Source organism: Coregonus lavaretus, assembly GCF_964263955.1.
Source record: "Coregonus lavaretus genome assembly, contig: HAP1_SCAFFOLD_79, whole genome shotgun sequence".
Lineage (NCBI taxonomy): Eukaryota > Metazoa > Chordata > Actinopteri > Salmoniformes > Salmonidae > Coregonus > Coregonus lavaretus.
This window is the reverse complement of record NW_028157882.1, coordinates 482,941-507,075: the sequence shown is the minus strand read 5'-3', so window position 1 is coordinate 507,075 and position 24,135 is coordinate 482,941. Positions and strand designations below refer to the sequence as shown.

General features: G+C 42.6%; 1 protein-coding gene across 1 annotated transcript; it reads right to left on the bottom strand.

The window, feature by feature from the left end:
* Window positions 1–1,628: 1,628 nt before the first annotated feature.
* LOC311124699 (myosin heavy chain, fast skeletal muscle-like) lies at window positions 1,629–23,732 on the bottom strand (the record flags this gene model as incomplete). The annotated part of the gene is made up of 40 exons (XM_084198802.1): window positions 23,686–23,732; window positions 23,327–23,554; window positions 22,830–22,976; window positions 21,303–21,459; window positions 21,040–21,067; window positions 20,660–20,768; window positions 20,401–20,493; window positions 20,182–20,242; window positions 19,946–20,044; window positions 17,337–17,440; window positions 16,859–16,997; window positions 16,423–16,541; window positions 16,104–16,253; window positions 15,839–16,009; window positions 13,924–14,227; window positions 13,501–13,565; window positions 13,322–13,409; window positions 13,088–13,205; window positions 12,837–12,960; window positions 12,261–12,397; window positions 11,532–11,787; window positions 11,094–11,336; window positions 10,625–10,801; window positions 10,383–10,528; window positions 10,136–10,226; window positions 7,845–8,234; window positions 7,597–7,723; window positions 7,288–7,406; window positions 6,310–6,506; window positions 5,986–6,169; window positions 5,703–5,868; window positions 5,395–5,519; window positions 4,919–5,227; window positions 4,513–4,716; window positions 4,230–4,355; window positions 3,921–4,091; window positions 2,443–2,547; window positions 2,251–2,346; window positions 2,017–2,148; window positions 1,629–1,649 (listed from the first exon to the last, which is right to left on the bottom strand). The coding sequence occupies exons 2-40, from the start codon at window positions 23,540–23,542 to the stop codon at window positions 1,629–1,631; spliced, it is 5,814 nt and encodes a 1,937-aa protein (XP_084054928.1). The 5' UTR covers window positions 23,543–23,554; window positions 23,686–23,732.
* Between the last annotated feature and the right edge of the window lie 403 nt (window positions 23,733–24,135).

Below are 24,135 nucleotides of genomic sequence, written 5' to 3'. Positions count from 1 at the left end.
CAGAGGGAGGTGTTTAGTCCCAGGATCCTTAGCTTAGTGATGAGCTTAGAGGGCACTATGGTGTTGAATGCTGAGCTGTAGTCAATGAATAGCATTCTCACGTAGGTGTTCCTCTTGTCCAGGTGGGAAAGGGCAGTGTGGAGTGCGATAGAGATTGCATCATCTGTGGATAAGGCCCATGAGGTAGGTCATGTTCATTAGGTCATGCAACAGAACATATCTTCAATCATTTTGCAATGGAAAACAATAATTAGAAGGCAAGACCACTCTAGATTTCTTACATACTCTTATTATTATCGGAGTGGCTACGTATCCAAGTTCGCTGGAATATATAGTTCTCTGCATATGTCGGCTCAACTGGAAATTACCTTTGAATTTCTATTGGTCAATCTGTAATGCATCAGTAATACAGATTGAATGGAGCCCTGGGTTCCACTGCCTACAAGGATGACACTCAAAAGGACCTGCACCGTTATCTAAGCCACGGTGGTTTTGCAAAACATTTGCTGGGAGAAGAGCCTGCCCCATCCCATGATTGAGCCAGAGTGCAGGATCAGAGTAGAAAACCACAGGGAACCTGCTGCTCCAGAGGATATCGGAGGTCGACTGGCCCAGAATAAAGTAATGCTGTGTATTGTGTTACCATACAGGTATCTTATTGTCTATGTTGTGTTACCATACAGGTATCTTATTGTCTATGTTGTGTTACCATACAGGTATCTTAGTGTCTATGTTGTGTTACCATACAGGTATCTTAGTGTCTATGTTGTGTGTTGTGTTACCATACAGGTATCTTAGTGTCTGTGTTGTGTGTTGTGTTACCATACAGGTATCTTAGTGTCTGTGTTGTGTTACCATACAGGTATCTTAGTGTCTATGTTGTGTTACCATACAGGTATCTTAATGTCTATGTTGTGTGCTGTGTTACCATACAGGTGGTTCCAGGAGAGACTGCTCTGGCCTTCTACAGAGCCAAGAACAATACAGAGAGACCTGTTATTGGGATCTCCACCTACAACACAGTGCCCTTCGAGGCTGGGCAGTACTTCAACAAGATACAGGTACTAATGGACATCTAGTCAATGGCATGTGGATAGAAGTGTTGATGTAACCTTTCAGTCTGTTAAGAGATCAAATGTTACATGCAGGACTAATATATGTGTGTTGTGGTGTCCTATGACGGTCTTATGACCATAGAAATAGAATGACTAGAACGGTCTTGGAACCTCTGACCTTGGCAGTTTTCCTGGTTAACTCAGCAGCTTAAATCCCGAGGCCGGCTGAACTACATTGAATTCAATAAAGCAAGAACAAGCTTGCAGTCCTTGCATCCAAAGCTCAGTCTGAGAATTTGAGAGTGGTTAAATTTCTCCAGCCTCATCACTCAGCTGTCTACCAAAACAACTGACTGCTTTGTCCGGGTGACCACTTTTGCTGTTGGAATCCCAGATTGCTCCATTATTTAAAGTAAAATATTTTTATGGTATGAAAAAGCTGTTTGCTAAGTAATAAGTCCACAGTCACAAAGGAAGTGTATGTAGGTTTACATGTTTTTAATCAATGCTCAACATTTCACCATGAAAATCATATTTTATGCAACACAGGAAAATGATAAGACTTGGTCTTGTTTATTCAGCAACTTCTTTGCCCTGTAAGAAGAAAGAAATAATATAATGGATCAGTAATAATAATGAACATGATAAATATATGGATAGACTTAGATAGAATATAATGGATCAGTAATAATATTGAACATGATAAATAGATGAACACTTGGAAAGAATATAATGGATCAAGCATTTAATGCTCAGCGCTCAGCTTGGATTTTCAGGGTGAAGTACCAACTGAATTAATCTTATTAGATGTTTTTGCCCTACCTGAAATGTGCTTCTCAAAGATCTGAAATACAGTTGAGTGAGTGTAAAATTTGCCCTCTGTGAAGACTGAATCATAGGTGGTGTTGATGTGGTCATATTTGAACATGAGTCAGGTATAGGTTTAGCAGCAGTTCTGTACCTTTCCAGTGTCACGGGTCTTGGCTCTGAGCTTGTTGACCTGAGTCTCAGCGATGTCAGCACGCTCCTCAGCCTCCTCCAGCTCATGCTGAACCTTCCTGAACTTAGACATATGGCTATTGGCTGCTTCCTCCTGGGTGAAGAAAAGAGATAGAGAGCGAAACATCAGCATTTAAAGTTTGATGCTTCAGGTAGCAAATAAAAAAATATGTTTTTTTAAAGGTATTTGACTCACCGCTTCCTCAGCCTGCCTCTTGTAGGCCTTCACTTTCAACTGCAGCTTATCTACCAGGTCCTGAAGTCTGCTAACGTTCTTCTTATCCTCCTCAGTCTGTGGGAGAAGATCAAAGAATCAATGTCAGTATAGTTTTATACACAAACCTGTCTGTGTTAGTGTCAAGTGTGTGAAGAAGGCACTTTCTCTTACCTGGTAAGTGAGCTCCTTGACTCTGCGCTCATACTTGCGGACTCCCTTGACTGCGTCTACACCTCTTCTCTGCTCGGCCTCCACCTCAGTCTCGAGCTCACGCACCTTTGTGGGAGAAATAAACGTATTTGTTTGAGGTGGTGAAATCAGACTTAACAAATCTTTGTAACACAGAGTTGTAGTGTTCTACCCAGTCAAGGAGGCACAATTGTCATCTGTCCCTATGTACTTCTAAACATTTAATTGAAGGGGTCTGTAATAATAACAACATATTTTCATTATCTAGGTCAGTGGTTCCCAAAGGGGAATTTACATTTAAATGTGTTTATGAATATTTCTAGCAAGAACGGATTAAACAACCAGGGATCTGTGGGAAAAGTTTAGAGAGTGCAATACAGTACATATTAATAATCCACAATTTATGTTCTTAACTCTTAGATGCACAACGGGTCTGGGAGGCTCACAACTCAATTATTTGTAATATGACTATTTGTAATATGACTATATAATAATTTGTAATATGACTATTTATCCATTTTGTCATGAGTTTAGCAGTTTCTGGTGCAGCACCAGTATGGCCACTAGAGGACGCCACTGGCATGTTTTAATGTTATGAGATTTCTTCTATTATGGGAGGCTCGCGCTATGACAGTTGAGAGAAGTTTGCCAAGTGAGCCGACAGCAAGACAGAAGCACCGACATAAAAACATTGGTATATCTTTATTTTGAAGGTAAGCGACTGGAAAAGCACTATATTCGAGACGGTAATGTTTCTGGAGTATGTACATATGTTTGTTAAGATGTTATGTTGTGTTTTCAGGTTTTATGAACTTATTAAAATCCGCTAGCCTACAAACCAATTCAGCCGTTAGCCTGCTGGCTGGTAAACCTGCATAGCAACGCTAGCTTCCCTAGCAACGGCCGGTGAATGAGACATGTCGCTATAGAGAGAAATGAAACAAATGTAACTAGATGTAACAAATGATTACTATGAGATGAAGTGGATGAATGTGCATTATATTGTGTGTTGATGTGTATTGTAAATTTATATTTGTATTCTTACTACTAATGAAATGGCAGTTTAGAAGAAGTCTGCTGCGACAACTGTACAAGCCTGAACGAAGCAACTAGAGTAATACATTTGTATTCATTTGAAGGTCTTGGCTCAACTCCACTAAATAAGTGTGAAATTATTATAATTTGTTTTGTTATGATCATAAATGCACCATCATTTAACATTTAAAAAGGCAAAATGTGTAGAATTGCAGGAAATTAGCTTTAAAACGGCAACATTTTCTCTCTAATGCCTAGAAGGGGGACTTAACATTTCCCAGGGCCCGAGACTTGATTAGTCATGCCATGCACTACAGAAGTAACAGTAAACCTGCATGGAGGCTATTATGTATTTTTATATGATCAAATGCATTTCCAGCAATCTGTCTTTCAATCCACCCTAATCCACCCGGCTGTTAACTCACCCTGGACTCCAGTTTCTGGAGCTGCTTCTTGCCTCCCTTCATGGCCAGATTCTCAGCCTCATCCAGGCGGTGCTGCAGGTCCTTGACCGTGACCTCCAGGTTCTTCTTCATCCTCTCCAGGTGAGAGCTGGTGTCCTGCTCCTTCTTCAGCTCCTCAGCCATCATGGCCGCCTGGAAAAGTAGTTTGTTTAATTTATGGACCAATTGGCACCAATCATAACGCCCCTCTAAGATCTTTGTTGTTCTTAACCAGCCCAGCTACCACTGGCACTTGGGGACAAATCAAGTCGATGTAATTAAAGAACTCACGTCAGTGATGGCCTTCTTGGCCTTCTCCTCTGCATTCCTGGCCTCCTGGACAATATCGTCCACCTCTCCCTGCACCTGCACCAGGTCAGTCTCCAACTTCTTCTTGGTGTTCAGAAGGCTGGTGTTCTGAAGGATGAAATAAGACGATTTTTTAAACTCTCAAGAGAACTTACAAGTCACAAGGCTGAAATTATGAAAATCTAAAGTAAGCACTGTCAAATTCCAGGTGTGTTTAAACTGTATGCTTGGTTGAGTTCCTTTGGAAATGGCTTTTGACCCATACCTGGGAGTGCAGCAGTCCAACACGCTCGCTGGCGTCTACCAGCTCAGTCTCAGCCACTTTGCGGCCTCTCTCTGTCTGCTCCAGAGCAACTCTCAGCTCCTCGATTTCAGCCACCATCAGACCGTTTCTGCGCTCCACCATGGCTGCCTGTTCCTTCATGTCCTCTGCGACACGAACAGCGTCATCAAGGTGCAATTGGGCATCCTGGGGTTCACAATGACATATGTTCATTAGGACTTGTGGAAGTAGGGGCGATAGGATCGATCAGTGATAGAAATGTAAATTGATACACATTTCTCCAGTATCGTTACCTTTAGTACATAAACCACTCTTTTTAATTTCTCAGATTCACAAACAAATCCCTAGCCATGTTTAGGTTTTGAACCTGATGTCCTAGTGCCTTTACCTTGAGCTGTCCCTGGACGTTCCTCAGCTGTTTCTGGGCCTCAGCGGCCTGCCTGTTGGAGTGGCTCAGCTGGATCTCCATCTCGTTCAGGTCTCCCTCCATCTTCTTCTTCACCCTCAGGGCATCATTCCTGCTCCTGACCTCAGAGTCCAGGGTGCTCTGCATGGAGTCAAGCACCCTCTGGCTGTTCCTCTTGATCTGCTCCATCTCCTCGTCCTTCTCAGCAATCTTCCTGTCCACCTCACCCTTGATCTGGTTGAGCTCCAGCTGCACACGCAGAATCTTGGATTCCTCGTGCTCCAGTGTGCCCTGGACAAAGAAAATAAGTAATGCGTATTGTGTTCAATATATTTGGATGTGTACAAGGAATTAAATATATATATGACTACAATAAACACCAAAGCAGGGAGCATTAGCCTGTAGCTGGCATTGCTAGTGTAACACTGCTTTTCCTATCAAACAGCTGTAGTTTGTACCTCAGCCTCCTCCAGAGCGGTCTGGATCTCAGACTTCTCTGTCTCCACGGTCTTCTTGGCCTTCTCCAGCTCATGGATGCTCTTGCCAGTCTCTCCGATCTGCTCAGTCAGGTCAGAGATCTCCTCTGCACACACACACACACACAGGGGCAGTTTAGACTTGGGGGATTTTCAGTGTATATGCCAATGCACGTAAGTTGACATTGAATCATAATAACAGTTAATTAACAACACTTCATGTGGTCTTGCAAACCTAATTGCCCTCCACTTCCTTGGGTTGATAAAAGTTACAGCGATTAAATGCTCACGTTGCAGGTTCTTGTTCTCTCTCTTTAGAGTCTCCAAATGGTCCAGAGCCTCCTCGTAGGAGTTCTTCATCTTGAAGAGTTCAGTGCTCATAGAGCGAGCCTCCTTCTGAGCTCCTTCCAGCTCTGCCTGACCCTCCTCATACTTCTGCTTCCACTCTGCCAGAACCTAGGGAAATACATGGGATTATCATTAGAAGTTATTGATGAAGAGCTTTAAATCAGAAACATGCTACAATTATACTACAATTGATTATGTAGCAGAAAATTAGGTTTTAATTTTTACCTTGTCAAAGTTCCTCTGCTTCTTGTCGAGGTTGGCGGCCAATGCGTTGGCTCTCTCAACGTCAATCATGAGGTCCTCCACCTCTCCCTGCAGCCTCTGCTTGGTCTTCTCCAGGGAGGCACACTTGGAGTTGGTCGCCTCAATGGTCTCCTCAGCCTCTTGAAGACGTTGGGCCAGCTTTTTCCTGTTATACAACAGAGGGTAGTTTTGTGGTTTCTAAACAAATATTACAATATATATTGACGTAACATTTTCTCAGATCCCCCCTACCACCCTCAACATCCACAACCTATATTTTAGTGTTTGCTGTTGCGTGCGACTCACTTGGCCTCCTCCAGCTCCTCTGTGCGCTGGATGGCATCAGTTTCATACTTAGTCCTCCACTGAGCCACCTCGCTGTTGGCCTTTGACATGCCGCGTTGCAGCTCTGCCTTGGCCTCCTGCTCCTCCTCAAACTGCTCCCTCAGGAGGTCACAGTCATGGCGGGCAGACTGGACACCATGGGCCAGTGCATTTTTAGCCTGCGAAAGAGAAAGACAAAGAGAGATTAGAGAGATGACAGTAGAAGTCTCTGAGAGTGGAGAGACAGTAGGAGTCTCTGAGGGTGGAGAGACAGTAGGAGTCTCTGAGGGTGGAGAGACAGTAGGAGTCTCTGAGGGTGGAGAGACAGTAGGAGTCTCTGAGGGTGGAGAGACAGTAGGAGTCTCTGAGGGTGGAGGGACAATAGGAGTCTCTGAGGGTGGAGTGACAGTAGGAGTCTCTGAGGGTGGAGAGACAGTAGACGTCTCTGAGGGTGGAAAGACAGTAGGAGTCTCTGAGGTTGGAGAGACAATAGGAGTCTCTGAGGGTGGAGAGACAGTATGAGTCTCTGAGGGTGGAGAGACAGTAGGAGTCTCTGAGGGTGGAGAGACAATAGGAGTCTCTGAGGGTGGAGAGACAGTAGGAGTCTCGTGAGGGTGGAGAGACAGTAGGAGTCTCTGAGGGTGGAGAGACAGTAGGAGTCTCTGAGGGTGGAGAGACAGTAGGAGTCTCTGAGGGTGGAGAGACAGTAGGAGTCTCGTGAGGGTGGAGAGACAGTAGGAGTCTCTGAGGGTGGAGAGACAGTAGGAGTCTCTGAGGGTGGAGAGACAGTAGGAGTCTCTGAGGGTGGAGAGACAGTAGGAGTCTCTGAGGGTGGAGAGACAGTAGAAGTCTCTGAGGGTGGAGAGACAGTAGGAGTCTCTGAGGGTGCCGTAGTCACCATCTATATGAAGATATGGCTCTAAACTCTGTGGACGGTGGAGTCCATTTTGTTTTTTTTACCTTGACCTCCTCCTCAATCGCCCTCTTCAGCTCCTCCACCTGCTGGGTGAAGGCCTGTTTTCCTCTGGTCAGCTGAGACACCAGGGCTTCCTTCTCCTCCAGCTGGCGTCCAAACTCACCTTCAGGGATAGAGGGATATCTAGTTAATAGGGTCTCTGTTCTCTAAGATTGAAAATGTATTTGGAGGTATCATAGGGCAATGTTAGGTGGTGAATAGTACAGTAGAAACTATGTGGATACAGCCCCCAACACATGTTATTGTGTTTTACTGAAGGAAAGCATTGGGTTGTAGTTCATTGTTGATGGTACCATTTTCTGTCAGGAGTCTGGCCCTCTGTCCGCTGATGTCGTTGACCTGGCGAACATTCTCATCATTCTTAGTCTTGAGCTCGCTCAGCTGGTCCTCAAGAGTACGGCACATCTTCTCCAGATTGCCCTGTTAGTGAAACGTGTTCCATCATTACTTTAGATATGGGACTCCTGTCAACTTCAGTTCAGTTGAATGGTAATGTAGTTGACCCTCCTCAACAGTGCTTGATCAAAACATCACTACTCACCTTAGCCTTGGCGACGGCCTCCATGTTGCTGGAGAGGTCATCAATCTCCATCTTGTATTCGCTCTTCTCCTTCTCCAGCTTCTGCTTGACGCGCTGCAGGTTGTCGATCTGCTCCCCGAGCTCAGCCACACTGTCGGCCTGCTTCTTTCGCAGAGCGGCGGCTGTGGCCTCGTGCTGCAGGGTGGACTCTTCAAGATCACGACGCAGCTTCTGGAACTCAGCCTCACGCTTCTTGTTCATCTCAATCTGAGCAGCAGTGGCGCCTCCGGCCTCCTCCAGCCTCTCGCTGATCTCCTCAAGTTCCCTGGAGAGATCGGCCCTCTGCTTCTCAACCTTAGCCCTGGCAGCACGCTCAGCCTCAATTTCCTCCTCCAGCTCCTCAATACGGGCCTAGAACAGGGGACAAGAGCAGGGGGGATGAACACTACAATACAGTTGAAACAAATGAACCTCTCAAAATAATAATAGTATATTTTACATATACAGTGAGGGAAAAAAGTATTTGATCCCCTGCTGATTTTGTACGTTTGCCCACTGACAAAGAAACAATCAGTCTATAATTTTAATGGTTGGTTTATTTGAACAGTGAGAGACAGAATAACAACAAAAAAATACAGAAAAACGCATTTCAAAATGCATTTTAATGAGGGAAATAAGTATTTGACCCCCTCTCAATCAGAAAGATTTCTGGATCCCAGGTGTCTTTTATACAGGTAACGAGCTGAGATTAGGAGCACACTCTTAAAGGGAGTGCTCCTAATCTCAGCTTGTTACCTGTATAAAAGACATCTGTCCACAGAAGCAGTCAATCAATCAGATTCCAAACTCTCCACCATGGCCAAGACCAAAGAGCTCTCCAAGGATGTCAGGGACAAGATTGTAGACCTACACAAGGCTGGAATGGGCTACAAGACCATCGCCAAGCAGCTTGGTGAGAAGGTGACAACAGTTGGTGCGATTCTTCGCAAATGGAAGAAACACAAAATAACTGTCAATCTCCCTCGGCCTGGAGCTCCATGCAAGATCTCACCTCGTGGAGTTGCAATGATCATGAGAACGGTGAGGAATCAGCCCAGAACTACGTGGGAGGATCTTGTCAATGATCTCAAGGCAGCTATGACCATAGTCACCAAGAAAACAATTGGTAACACACTACACCGTGAAGGAATGAAATCCTGCAGTGCCAGCAAGGTACCCCTGCTCAAGAAAGCACATATACAGGCCCGTCTGAAGTTTGCCAATGAACATCTGAATGATTCAGAGGAGAACTGGGTGAAAGTGTTGTGGTCAGATGAGACCAAAATCGAGCTCTTTGGCATCAACTCAACTCGCCGTGTTTGGAGGAGGAATGCTGCCTATGACCCCAAGAACACCATCCACACCGTCAAACATGGAGGTGGAAACATTATGCTTTGGGTGTGTTTTTCTGCTAAGGGGACAGGACAACTTCACTGCATCAAAGGGACGATGGACGGGGCCATGTACCGTCAAATCTTGGGTGAGAACCGCCTTCCCTCAGCCAGGGCATTGAAAATGGGTCGTGGATGGGTATTCCAGCATGACAATGATCCAAAACACACGGCCAAGGCAACAAAGGAGTGGCTCAAGAAGAAGAACATTAAGGTCCTGGAGTGGCCTAGCCAGTCTCCAGACCTTAATCCCATAGAAAATCTTTGGAGGGAGCTGAAGGTTCGAGTTGCCAAACGTCAGCCTCGAAACCTTAATGACTTGGAGAAGATCTGCAAAGAGGAGTGGGACAAAATCCCTCCTGAGATGTGTGCAAACCTGGTGGCCAACTACAAGAAACGTCTGACCTCTGTGATTGCCAACAAGGGTTTTGCCACCAAGTACTAAGTCATGTTTTGCAGAGGGGTCAAAAACGTATTTCCCTCATTAAAATGCAAATCAATTTATAACATTTTTGACATGCGTTTTTCAGGATTTTTTGTTGTTATTCTGTCTCTCACTGTTCAAATAAACCTACCATTAAAATTATAGACTGATCATGTCATTGTCAGTGGGCAAACGTACAAAATCAGCAGGAGATCAAATACTTTTTTTCTTCAATGTATGTGTTAATACGAAGTCAGTTACACTAATATATTCAGTAGACAGTGTCCCATGCAGGAACCAAAATCACAATGGTAAGAAGCACCAACCAGAAGCACCATCTTCCAACCTATTGAGCCATTAGAAAACACCAGGAAAACTGTCTGCTACCAGAAAGTGTTTTTCAGGAAATGATTCAGGTGTGTGCTTTTCTTTACTGGAGCTTATATATTGTACTGTACCTGGAGTTCCTTGATCTTCTTCTGCAGCTGAGCTCCCAGAGACTGCTCATCCTCAATCTTGCTGAGGAGCTGGGTGGTCTCAAACTCCTTCCTAAAAAACACAAACACGTTGGTTTAGGTTTGTTAGTGTAAAGGGAGTATAATACCATTCACATTGCTTTTAAGAATGACATGCAAACGCTAATTAATAATTAATCAAGAACAACCATTATAGCAGCTGATACTGTAGTCATTTGTTTGTGTTTACTTCTTGATTTTCTCATCAGCTTGCTGCTTGTCATTCTCCAGGTCCATTATGGACTCCTGGGCCAGTTTCAGATCTCCCTCCAGCTTTCTCTTGGATCTCTCTAGGTCCATACGGAGCTTCTTCTCTTGCTCAAGAGAACCCTCAAGCTATAAGATAAAAACAAATATATTTTTCAAATCTAAACAAATGAAGATAATATCATCTTACATTCTATCATGGCCAAAATGTCAAACTCCACTCACGTCGTCCACTTGCTGTTCCAGCTTGGTCTTGGCCTTGGTCAGAGTGTTGACTTTGTCCTCCTCTGCCTGCAGGTCGTCCAGTGTCTGCTGGTGGGCCTCTTGGAGGGCTTTCTTCTCCTTGGTCAGCTTGGCAACACTCTCATCCATAGATGCCATCTCCTCTGTCAGGTTTTTAACCTGAAAATGGTCACAACATAATTATACTTCACCATAAAGGGGAGATTTAGTTTGTTATATATTGCATTCATTTAGATTAGAAATGTGTCAACAAGTACTGTACTATAGATTCAACACTAGATGGCAGTGTACACTATGCCAGTGTACTGAATGGAAGTCATAAATGAGTAGGGAGCAGAACATGCAATGAATGTGGGGAGTACCCCGCAACTGAAATTCAACTATTTTGTTTCTTAATTTTTCCTGCACCTACAATACAAATTGAATTCCATTTCTGTTAAGCTATGTTTACCTTGTTTTCAGTGGCGTGCTTCTCCTTCTCCACTTTGGCCAGGGTGAGCTCCAGGTCATCAATGTCCTTCTTCAGCTCAGAGCACTCATCCTCCAGCTTCCTCTTCTTGGCAGTCAACTCAGCATTGATCTCCTCCTCATCCTCCAGCCTCTCGGTCGTCTCTTTGAGTTTGGCCTCCAGCTGGATCTTGCTCTTGATTAGCCCCTCGCACCTTTCCTCAGCATCGTTCAGACTCTCTCCTTCCTGGTTTCAGAACACGAGAAAAAATCAGCGGCCTCACTTTGTATATTCAAGGTCAGAGCAAATCAATAGAAATGAATGAAATACATAACATGGCCAATAACAATGTGTGAGTTAGCCACATACTTCACAGTGTCTTCATATGTGTGTGTATTCATGTGTGTGTAAATGTGCCCATATGAGGTGTTTTTCACTCACAGATGCAACTTGAAGAGCCAGGTCATTCTTCTCCTGCGTCAGGGACACCAACTTCTCCTCCATTTGCTTCTTCGTGGCCAGAGCCTTGGCCAGGTCTGTTGTCATCTTATCATAGTTCTCCTTCATGTTGGCCAGCTCCTTCTCAGTCTCAGCGCTCTGCAGCAGGGGCTTGATCTTGAAGTACAACTTCATCCATGGCCAGGTTTTCACATTCATGAATGAGCGGATGTTGTACTGGATGGCGTAAACGGATTCTCTGGTCAACAGAAAGGATAGGGTGGCATGGTGAGTGACATGCTTAAAGCTACATTCTGGGATTCAAAGAACAACAAAACGGAACCTCCCGCCACTGTTTGTATACAGCTGAGGAATGGGGCTAGGGAAATGGAACCCCTCTTAAATTCACAGACAGAGGTCTAGATGCAAGGACTGACAGGTCATGCTAAGCTCATGAGGCATTTTATATTCTTCAAGAATGAATGGGTAAATTCCACACATTGAAATGACAATTGAACAGTCAAACCCCAAACTGAAGCTATAAAGATAGAATCCTTATTTGCTACATCCATTTTTTGACTTTATAAATGAATTAACCAAAAGCTTTAATAGAGCATTATAAGACATACTTTCTCATTCTGAACAACTCACAGCATATACAGCATGTAATCATAATGCATTAGATACAGGTGGTTGACAGAAAGCTTTGCCAAGATGTCCACTATTCCTCACCTCCTCTCCATCATCTTGGTGAACTCTCTCCTCATGAGGAATCCACGGCTGAGAGCCTGGACCATGCCGACCAGAGAGGCCAGCTTCTCATCTCTCATCTCCTCCAGGACACCCAGAAGACCGGCTTTGAAGAACACCTGAGACACAGGTTAGCATGGTCAATGGAACCACAGATGGTGACAGATAGAAAGGGTTGAATCAAAAGAGGGGAACAACTCCACTAGATTGATTCCAACTACAAACTTTGCAACGCTTACAAACTAACCATGGGATAGGATGTTTCTAAGTTGTTAGTTATTGTACAGTTGTAGATTAATAATGTCCACAGATACAGATAACTGCAGCCATACCACTCTAACACAATGCACATGATAATGAGTTTAGTTTCTCTTCTATACTTGTATGACTTTGAAGTAAAAATCACTACAATGTTTTTCCACCCTTTCCTTTAGTTAAATGAAGAAGAAAGAACAAAAGGATGGATAGATCAACTGGAGAGATTTTATATGGTAAGGGTTTAAATTATCATTGAAGTTGTGTTTTGTTGTCAGCTTTTGCTAGGGGAATTTGACTGACCTTTGTGTGTCCAAACTTGTAATCTTCGTGATTCACATCAATGGAACCAAGCAGCTTCTCAGAAGCCTTCTTGTTGTCCATGAACTGGCCCTCGGGGATGACACTGGCATTCAGTACTTTGTACCTGAATGAGGAGTCATTTTTAACATATGTCAAGTTGTAATATGTTGGTTATATTTTGTAAAAGGTAAGCCTATTCTGATGCTGGGGAATCCCTTGGAGCAGATCTTTCTGTGTGTGTGTGTGTGTACCTCTGCTTGAAGTCAGCATAGATGATTCTGCTGGGGAAGCCCTTTCTGCAGATCCTGATACCCTCCAGTACACCATTACACCTGAGCTGGTGGATAACCAGGAAGTTCTCCATCAGACCTGGTAAAACAAACCAAGTCTCTTTTAATACTCATAAACAGGTTAAAGATTGGGATTGGTAAAGTCACTGATACTGTACTGATAAGATGACATATTTAACTCAATATTTCTTGTACCTGGAGTCTTTGACTCGTTGGGGATCAGGCAGCGCACAAAGTGAGGATGAGTGCTCCTCAAGTTGGTCATCAGCTTATGTAAGTTCTCCTGTAAGAGGGTTACAAGCCATTTTCTCAGACATAATTGATGATAATCAAGGCGCCTTTTGAAGGTCTGAATAAAACTTTCAAAAGCTCACCCTGAACTGGGAGGACACAGTCTGCATGGAACCACCCTTCTTCTTGCCTCCTTTCTTGGCTTTATCTGTTAAAATGGGGAAAAGTTGAAGATAACTAGAAAAGTACATTTCCTAGAGCGGGTGGAATAAATAGAATAATAATAAGAGTATGTAAGAAATCTAGAGTGGTCTTGTCTTCAGCAATCACATTAATTATAAACCAGAGAATCTCTGGTTAACTTCACACTTATCTAGAGGCAAATGCTGCCAATGAGATTATGTAAAATAACACCTATTGTTTGTTTGAATTAACCAAGTGTATGAATAAATTAACCTGGTGAAAACACCCTGAGAAATTGGGATACATTCAAAGACTTTAAAGAACATTTGGTCTGAGTTATAACTGGTGCTTAATTAAATATTTTGATGTGATGCTAGTCTTACCCTCAGGTGGGGGTGGAGGATACAGGGCAGCCAGAATTTTGACTGAGGACTTCTGGTACAGCTGACAAACTGAGTCATTCAGGGGGTCCTTGTTCTTCTCCAGCCAGCCAGTGATGTTGTAGTCCACAGTACCGGCGTAGTGCACCAGGGAGAAGTGGGCCTCTGCCTTGCCTTTGGCAGGCTTGGGCTTCTCAAACGCATTTGTTTTGCCAAGATGCTGGGCGTACAGCTTGTCCTTGAAGGTAGTGTCTGAAGACTTGGGGAACATGCACTCCTCTTCAAGGATGGAGAAGATGCCCAATGGCTTTACGAAAAGAGATGTATATCAAATTAGTGATATTTACATTTAGGATCACATGTATTCCTTTAGTCAACATGCTATTATAGGATTATATTAATTTAGGGACACATAATAGGAAACATATTGAGTTCTCAACAGTCAGATAATTTGTCAGTGGCATACATTCATGGGTGCCAAGGGAAGCCAGGCTTCCCCCAAAAATGGACATACGTTATTTTAAATACTTTGTCTCTCTTAGCAAGAAGCTGAATGTGTCTCACCAGGTAAAGCATCCGAGCGAGCTAAACTGCTCCCCTCTGTCTCTGTATGTGTAGTCCTTCTATCTGATGCTGTCTGGTCAAAAATAGTATGATATTGTAGCATTGAATGCAAGGGAAGCCAGCAAGCATTTGGCCTCCCTTGATATATTTTTTATACAATAACAGCGAATCAGAGTTGAGCTAAACTGAGTGAGCTAATCTGTGAATGGTTCTGGCACACCAAAAAAAAGTGTCAAGTGAAGCTAGTTTGGATTTGGCTTCACACCAATCACATCACATCAGCCAAACATTATTGACAGAAAAACTTAAATTGTTACATCTCATTGTGTTGTTGTCCTCCGGTGGATAGCTAGCTAGCTAAAATGGGACCTTTCCTAAATTAGCCTTGGACGGAGATTGGGATTTGTACTCATAGTTTTACTTAATTTTCCGTACTGGCCAATTATTCTAACAGCGATTATCACCTAACCATAAATTCATACATTGTGCTTTTGGCCTGAGAGTATGGAAGATTCAATATGTAGCTAGATGTAGTAGGCTAATGGTAACTAGCTTATCGTTGCCCAGGAAAGGAAGTTAGAATAGGGAGCAATAGTTTTAGCCAGGTAGCCTGGGACAACAAACATTTACAGTGCGTAATGTATGACAGAGTCATAGACCGTTTCAGCAACATGAAAGAGAGGAGGATGGCATTGGAGTTTCTCTTCAAGTAGGGTGAGTCAACATGTTTTTTCTACTTACACACAAACAGCCACATGATATTTAGCTTACGTTGATTGGACTAAAATAGTTTTTGGAATCTTTTAGCTGTCACTGTATTAGACTAAGCATAGGTGATTTGATGATGTTGAAATGTTGAAGTTGAAATGGGGTTGGAATAGTGGAGGCAGCTCCGGTTTTCTTTGCGACTTGCGGTAACTCTCCATGGTTCTAAATCAATAGTTGTTTTGTAGTCCGAAAATGTCGGAAATATTAACTTGATTGATCATGCTGTAGGTCATGTAACTGTTTGTTACATGCAATATGCTTTGTGGACTCCACCGGATAGATGTTGCTATCCGATTTTGAAAAAGGTGTGGTTGAATTTATTCTACCATTGTGTCTTCTTACTGTCTCGGCCTTTAGGCCTATATATCACGGTGGCAAGGCATATGAACTAACAGGTTATAGAGCAAACAACGCAATTATCACAACACATAGGTTGTAATATGGATATTTTTGACTGGTTTGGCTTCCCCAGTGATTTTGACCCAGGCACCACTACTGTACATTGTACCATTGTGATAATATTTCACACAGAGCTCCATATGAGCTTTGCTGTTACAGTCCATTATAATCCTCACAGACCGCTTACCTTCTCAATAAGCTCAATGCAGGCAGCCAAGTCCATGCCGAAGTCAATGAAGGCCCAGACGATTCCCTCCTTCTTGTACTCCTCTTGCTCCAGGACGAACATGGTGTGGTTGAAAAACTGTTGCAGTTTCTCATTGGTGAAGTTGATGCACAGCTGTTCCATGCTGTTGTACTGTTGATGGAATTTTCAAAGGGATAATTTCATCATACAAGGCTGAAATCCATCTCAATCACAACTAATTGTCTTGTTCTGGTCTCATACTCACATCAAAGATCTCAAACCCGGCAATATCGAGCACACCGATATAGAACTGCCTTGGATTCTTGGTGTCCAACATCTCGTTGATACGGATGACCATCCACAAGAACATCCTTTCATAGATAGACTTCGCCAGAGCGCTGACTGAGTTATTAACCTGCAATGATAATACCTCAAATTAATACAGGAGATATTGACCATGTCTAGTGATAAGGTGATACGAGCTTGGGAAAAACAAAAGCACTATTAAAAAAAAAGCAATGCACTCATCCCCAAAATAATTATGGTGCTCAGAAAATGGTGGATGCTGTGTTTGGCCGCCTTACCTGAGGCACAGTCTGTCCCTTGGTCACATACTCGTTGCCGACCTTCACTCTGGGGTAGCACAGAGCCTTCAACATCTCAGCTGAGTTCAGGCCCAGCAGGTAGGCAATTTTATCTGACACTGGAGAGAGAACCAACAACAACAGACTCAGGCACACAAGATCACTTGATTCTGATGTCACACTGACAAAATAGTTTGGCTAACTTCTTTGTGAGTTAGGTTTTGATTCACCCACATCCATCATTTCAGGAGCTTGGAATTTGTTCTCTAGAAATGATCTCCTGCCTGACTTTCATGTGTCACTGTCTGTCTTACATGTTCTATTTCTATGTTTGGGACTGGGAATGGGACTAATGCTTTATATATTGTATATCTATGAGTGGGACTGGGAATGGGACTAATTCTTTACATATTGTATATCTATGAGTGGGACTCACCCTCTGTGCCGTCTGGCTCAGCCTGCTCCTCACGCTGCTTCTGCTTGAATTTCAAGTTGCCATGGTGCAGTACAGCTCCTGTCAGCTTGTAGATGCCAACCTTCTCTTCATTAGTGAAGCCCAGGACTGTAATGGCATCCTGGCATTAAAGAGGAAGTACAACAGTGATGAACTGAACGGTAATTTGGTCAGTTACACTACAGTTCTGTGCTCACTCCAGATCGAATGGGATGGATAGTAGATGAAAACAGAAAATTAGTTTTATACAGTTCCACAGGGCACTTAGTTACGCTCTCTTGTGGACGTTTTAAATGTGAAATGTGAAGTCATTGAAGAGTGCCTTGAGGCATATGCCTAACTATCATAAAGCAACAAATTCCCAATTGCTACCAAGTTGGAATTGCACAGTGCATTCAGTGTGTATGGTGGTCCTACCCATTCCCTATCTAGAGTTTGATTAACCCTTTGTTTTACTCACGTCTGTGGCATCCAGCTCTTCATTGTCATTGATGCTGGCCACAGTGATCTGACCCTGGCTGCACATGGGGAAGTCGTAGGGGTTGGTGGTGATGAGCGCCATTTCTATGGACAACAGAGAACAGCTTGACAGTTAAATCTCTTAGAATTCTTTACTCAATAGATGGACTCAAGGATACATGTAGTATATAATAAATAGCATCAAAAGAGGGGACTGAGACTTGTGGACTAGTGCATCACAGTGCATTACTTGATAGATATTTCCCAAAGACCTGACCCATGTCTAGATGCCTTGTTACCTTGGATACAATCATTGTAATAGTTTCAAATGTATGGACCAGTGGAGGCTCCTCAGAGGAGGAAGGGGAGCACCATCCTCCTCAGTAAATTTCATACAAATAAAAATAGTTTAACATTAAAAAGTTATCGTTTTTAGTTGTCCACCATATCAAAGGATCAGAGAATGAATCTAGTACTGAAAGCATACGCTACAGCTAGCTAGCACTGCAGTGCATAAAATATGGTGAGTAGTTGACTCAAAGACAGAGAAAGACAATAGTTGAACAGTTTTGAACAAATTAATTTCTTCAAAAATTAAGGAGAAGCAAGAGAGAGGGAGAGCTAGCTATATTTCTTTCTTTTTTTTCACTTTCACTTACTTAGCTGAATGCAGCTAGCTAGTTTAGCCTACTCAGACACCCTGCTAAAACAGAGAGGGATGCTATGTTACTTAGCTGGCTATGGCTATCCAATACTGGAACACTTCCAAGTCAAAGAAAGCATTTGGTTTTATTAATTTATTGCCACCAGGGCCCACCGGTGTAACTGCTAAACTGCTTGCTATCTGTACAGTGTACTCCCGAGTGGCACAGTGGTCTAAGGCACTGCATCTCAGTGCTTGAGGCGTCACTACAGAACCCCTGGTTCGATTCCAGGCTGTATGACAACCGGCCATGATTGGTAGTCCCATAGGGCGGCGCACAATTGGCGTCGTCCGGGTTTGGCCGGTGTAGGCCATCATTGTAAACAAGAAATTGTTCTTAACTGACTTGCCTAGTTAAATAAAGGTTTAAAAAAATTGTAGCGGGTTTACTAACACGTTAGTTCTAGTAGCTATGTTGACTTGACCTTAGCTAATATGGTGACAACGATGTAGGCTGTGTGTAGCGGTTATGATATGAAGGTTTGGCTTGGAAAGGTTTTTTCACCTGGTCACAGACAGCTGATGTGTTGTGCACTGATGTTCACAATCAAGGAAAAGGTGAGAGGAGAGAGCATAGATGCAAGAAGGAATTATCCAACGATCAAAGGGCTCATGCTGTTTGTATGTGGCTGCTGTTAAAGTAGGGGTGTGCCAACATGGCCATACTTGTATTTGTAAACGTATCCGTAAATTAACAGTTGATAGTCGGATCGGATGGTGATCGGAAAAACTGAAGTGTTTTAATATACCTAAATAGATGGCAAAATACCTCCCTGCACGTTCTCACTGTAAAAAAGCTGCATTTTAGGAGCAGCGTGAGGAGTGGTGTGTCTGTGTCCTCAACTTGCAGCAGGCAGCCAAGTTTGCGTTCACTCAGTCAGAATGCGCATTAGTTTCATATTTTTCCCTACCCTTGCCCCACAGTATTATGCACATTGATAGCAAACGTCCTCGCAATGTGATTTATCATAGTAGCAGGCAGTAGCAATCTAAATGATCAGACTGAGACGAAAAGTGATCGGGATAAATGATGAAGCGAGAGTATGGAGCAGCTTCACTCTATCCAATCAGAGCAGCAGGATCAATGTACCCTTCTCTTTACAGACAGGCAAACTAGCCAGTTGAGTTATTTAGACCGCACATTACTGACTCAAAGACAGTACAGTATGGTTTAGAAACTCTGTGACTGACTGACATGAGAATGATGCTTGCTGGCACCCGAAAATAACTTTTTTTTCCGATCACGGATAATTAGAAAAAATACTCAGATCATAATCGTATCCAGAAAATTGCCCATATCCATTACAATACTAATTTTGTCCAACTACTCGGCGCATCCCTATATGAAGGTAAGCTATGTTTGCGTGGGATTAGGGTGTATTCATTCTGCCGATTCTGTTGAAAAACGTTTCTTAAACGGAAGCAAACTGAACGAAACGGGTATAAACATATCCTACCTGCATTTGTCCAAAATTAAACTCTTGTTTGCAACTGTTGAACTAATGATTACACTAGATCAGCTAGATGCAGGCAAGATTGTGCAAGGCGATATTGGATGTGTCAATGTCTGTCACCTTGATTACTAAAATTTCTCTCGACCTGTGCACTTACGTTTTAAACTTTCATTCACGGGCTAGGTTGTAGCAACCTCATGGTGGGTATAGGAAACATTAGAGTATCATGTAGTAGCTTAAACCTATTGATGTTACATTGAGCTGGGTGAATGGAATATGAATGACAGTCATCCAATATGCTGTAATAGAAATAAGGCCATGCTCATAAAAACAATGATTGTCCTCCCTCATCTTAAATGGCACCGACTGCCATTCATGTGGACTATGAATATTTTTTATAAGTTCCACAGATGGGGGTGGGAAGAATTTCCCATGAACCTCTACTTTTCGTACCAACTAGCTCAGGTTTGTGGCCTGTCATCATCTGGAAGAAGATGTGGTAGCCTCTCTCATCTGGCAGCTGGAAGGACACTCTGGACTTCTCCAGCAGGTCTGAGGGAGAAACAGAAAGAGAGAGAGAGAGGAGAGAGCAAGAGAGAGAACATGAGATACATTTAAATTTGATGATCTCCAAAAAATTATCTGTGTGAATTTAGGAAAGCATTGAGAAACAATCAAAACCAACTCACAGGTCTCAATATCAGCTTTAGCCAGTTTACCACCTTGGAAGTGAATCCTGATGAATTTACCCTATAGTAGTGCATGGGGGTTAGAAATAGGTCAACAAATAAATCTAACATCTAACAGAGTGATCAAAATAAAATCCTACATCTGCATAACAGTAGGGAACTACTGAATTACATTTGTCCAATATAAGGTCACTTCCACAGTATGCCCTTCATACTTACAAAGCGAGACGAGTTGTCGTTCCTCACTGTTTTGGCATTACCGTAAGACTCCAGCAGAGGGTTAGCTGCAATGATCTGATCCTCAAGAGACCCCTGATTAAGACAAAAGCAAGTTGCTCAAAAACGGGTTGAATTTTAACGTTTGTTTTTCTCAATAGCTTGAACCCTTTTCTTGAAACAGGATTCACCACTGAAAAAAAAGTTCGCACAGCCAACCAAACTGAAATGTGTTAAAAATGAAAACATGAGCACAACCTACCTGCATTTTGTTGGGGTCTGCTTCCTTCTTGCCACCAGACACTGCAATGGTAGCAAAGTACTGGATGACACGCTTGGTGTTGACAGTCTTTCCTGCACCGGATTCTCCACTGGTTTATATGACAGAGAAAGAGGGAGTTTAGTTACATGTTTGAGTGTCAGATTGGCTTTCACTAAGAAATAGCATAGAGAAATACACTGTTGACCTGTTTCCTAACATAAGTAAACCTTCAATAAATACTCCTTCTCATCGACTCATTATTACGCATAGCCAAGTGTCATAATCCATTCATAATGTCATGTATTTTCATCACACCCAAGTGACCCAACGTATTACAATATAATTAGTTCATCAGAATGAAATTTTAGTAAACCACTTACGTAATCAGGACAGACTGGTTCTCCTTATCTGTAACCAAAAAACATATTCCTTATTATACTCAAGCAACATTATGTGTACATTATTGCATTCATAGCATCATCATTCATTTCAATTTGGAACATTTCCCATTCAAGGCTAGTGAAATCAGATATTCCCAGCAAACTGTTCTAAGCTAGACTAGAAAACAGTAGATATCTCTCTACATAAAATGTTAACTTCCATCCATCCATCCATCCATCCATCCATCCATGATAGCTCGTACCAATCATCATGAACTGAAAGGCGTTGTCAGAGACGGAGAAGATATGGGGTGGAGCCTCCATCCTCTTCTTCCCTCTGTAGGCGTTGACAACCTCTGCGTCGTACACGGGGAGCCACTTGTAGGGGTTCACCGTGGCACAGAAGAGCCCAGAGTAGGTCTGGATGAAACCATCATTAAATTAGGGGATTAACGAAGTCAGATTAACTTTTACCTGGATTTATGTGAGGATGTGGGTGTACTTTGGTATACTGATGTGGGTCTACTGTGTTGATATGTTTTGGTTTCTAACGTTCATTTACAGTGGAGTCACTTTACTGAGCTATATTGTATGCTCACTAAAACTGGAAAATTATATTATTTTATACTAATATAACTGCTTGAAATAAATTAATATTTTAACAGGTAAAATTTTTTTCTCTCAAAAAGATAGGGATCGACATTATTGAGCTCTATTTTCATGTTATCTGACCAAAGCACTGGTTCAAATCCAAGTTCCAATGCCGTTTAGTAAACTCCAGCCGTTTACATTTGTTGGATGACATGAAAATAGAGCTCTTTGGGTAAGCCAACCAGTGATGGGTTTGGCGCTGAAATTAGAATGCATTTGCAGAAAATAACCCCATCCCTACTGTAAAATATGGTGGTGAATCGTTGATGTTATGGCACTGTTTTGCTTCCGTTGGTCCTGGGGCCCTTGTTAAAGTCAAAGGCATCATGAACTTAACCCAGTACCAGAATATTTTAGCCAAAAACCTGGTTGCCTCTGCCAGGAGGCTGAAACTTGGCCGCAAGTGGATCTTCCAGCAATACAATAACCCCACCTTCACATCAGAATCCACAATGAAATGGTTAATTGGCCACAAAATCAAACTTTTGCAAAGGCGATCTAAGTCTCCGGACTTGAACCTCACCGAAAACCTGTGGTTTGAATTGAAGAGGGCAGTTTATATGTACAGACGAAGGATATCAAGGATCTGGAATGATTCTGTATGAAGGAATGGTCTAAGATTCCTCCCAATGTGTTCTCCAACTCATAAAATATTTTTTGAAAAAGGCTCAGTGCCTTTATCCTTGCAGGGATGTAGCTCAGTTGGTAGAGCATGGCGTTTGCAAAGCCAGGGTTGTGGGTTCGATTCCCACGGGGGGCCAGTATGAAACCAATTACAAAAAATAATAATAATGTATGCACTCAATGTAAGTCGCTCTGGATAAGAGCGTCTGCTAAATGACGTAAATGTAAATGTAAATGTATTGAAAGGTATTGAAAACAGGGGTGTCAATAATTTTGAGCCTTACCTTTTTTGAGAAAAATACAAATCTCATTCTCGGAGCAATTGTATTAATATAAAATACTATAATTTCCCCATTTTTAAGCACACAATATAGCTCAGTATTTGAATAATTTATTTATAGAGTCATTTTTTCTAATCCTTTTCAAGGGTGTGAATATTTTGGGACCACTGTATGGTAGTACTGTATTTGTGTATTTATTATGTATGTGGTTGTATGTATGTGCAGGTTTCTTACATAGATCATCCATGCTGCATAACGCTCTTTGAGGTTATACAACACAGAGGCTTCATTCAGGTAGGTCATCATGGCCATGTCCTCAATCTTGTCATACTTAGGGGGGTTCATCTCGTAGATGTCTGCATCTTTGAACTCTTTTCCTTCCTGAAACAGTCAGAAATCTAGATTACATACAGATCAAAGTGGACGTGACTGAATGCTTTTTGCTCATTAACATTACAGTTCAATACTCCATTTAATCCACTGCTTTGTTATCGCCCACTGACATACTTGACTAGCCAATATTAAAAAATGCCATTCCTTTTTTAAATAGCAACATTAAAATGTGTTTGAAGGTTATATTCTGCTCACACAAAAACAAATAAATGTTTAATCTATCTGTTGTTACTGATTTCATGTTGTCTATTGAAATGTTTTTGATCATTTTGATGATTTGTCATGAAATAGAGTAATTCCAAGAACTTGAACATGAATACTTTTCAGATCAGGCTTACCTCCTTAGTGCCGTCAGGTTTGGTGATTGTTACAGTACACTTCCCATCGGCCCTGGCAGTGACCAGACCCTTAAGGTACAGCTCTGCCTTGTCTGCCACATAGCAGGAGTTCTTTGAATCAAAGGGTGCGGTTTGTGCCTCAATCCTCTCCCTCTCAGGCTTACGGAGGTATATGGCAGCCTTGCCGTAGATTTGCATCTCAGCGTCCGTACTCATGGTGACGGATCACTAGGAAAGAGATGAAACAAGAAACATGATTGACTCTGTGGTACTTCCTCCCCAGTCAACAGAGTTAGATGAGCGGTGTTTCTCAGAATATTCTCATCACTTTTTATGTGAAGACTCAAACCATGTCTCACCTTCTTTTTCCCCTTCTACAGATGAATGTGTACTTCTTGGAGGACCCTGTGAAACATAAGGTGTTGTGAAAACGCACAAATCTAAAGCAGTGGAGGCTGCTGAGGGGAGGACAGCTCATAATAATGGCTGGAACAAAGCAAATGGAATGTTGTGAAAACGCACAAGACTAAAGCCTTATCATTTAGCCACCGAACGGCTAAAAAACATTTAACTAAATAATAATTACAGCCATGTCAAATTCAACTAGATATGGGGTGGAGCCTAGCCTCAAATTGAACTAGATATGGGGTGGAGTTTTGGGGGATTTCAACCTCCCTATGTCCACATTTGACTCATTTCTCTCTGCCTCCTTCTTTCCACTCCTCTCCTCTTTTGACCTCACCCTCTCACCGTCCCCCCCTACTCACAAGGCAGGCAACACGCTTGACCTCATCTTCACTAGATGCTGC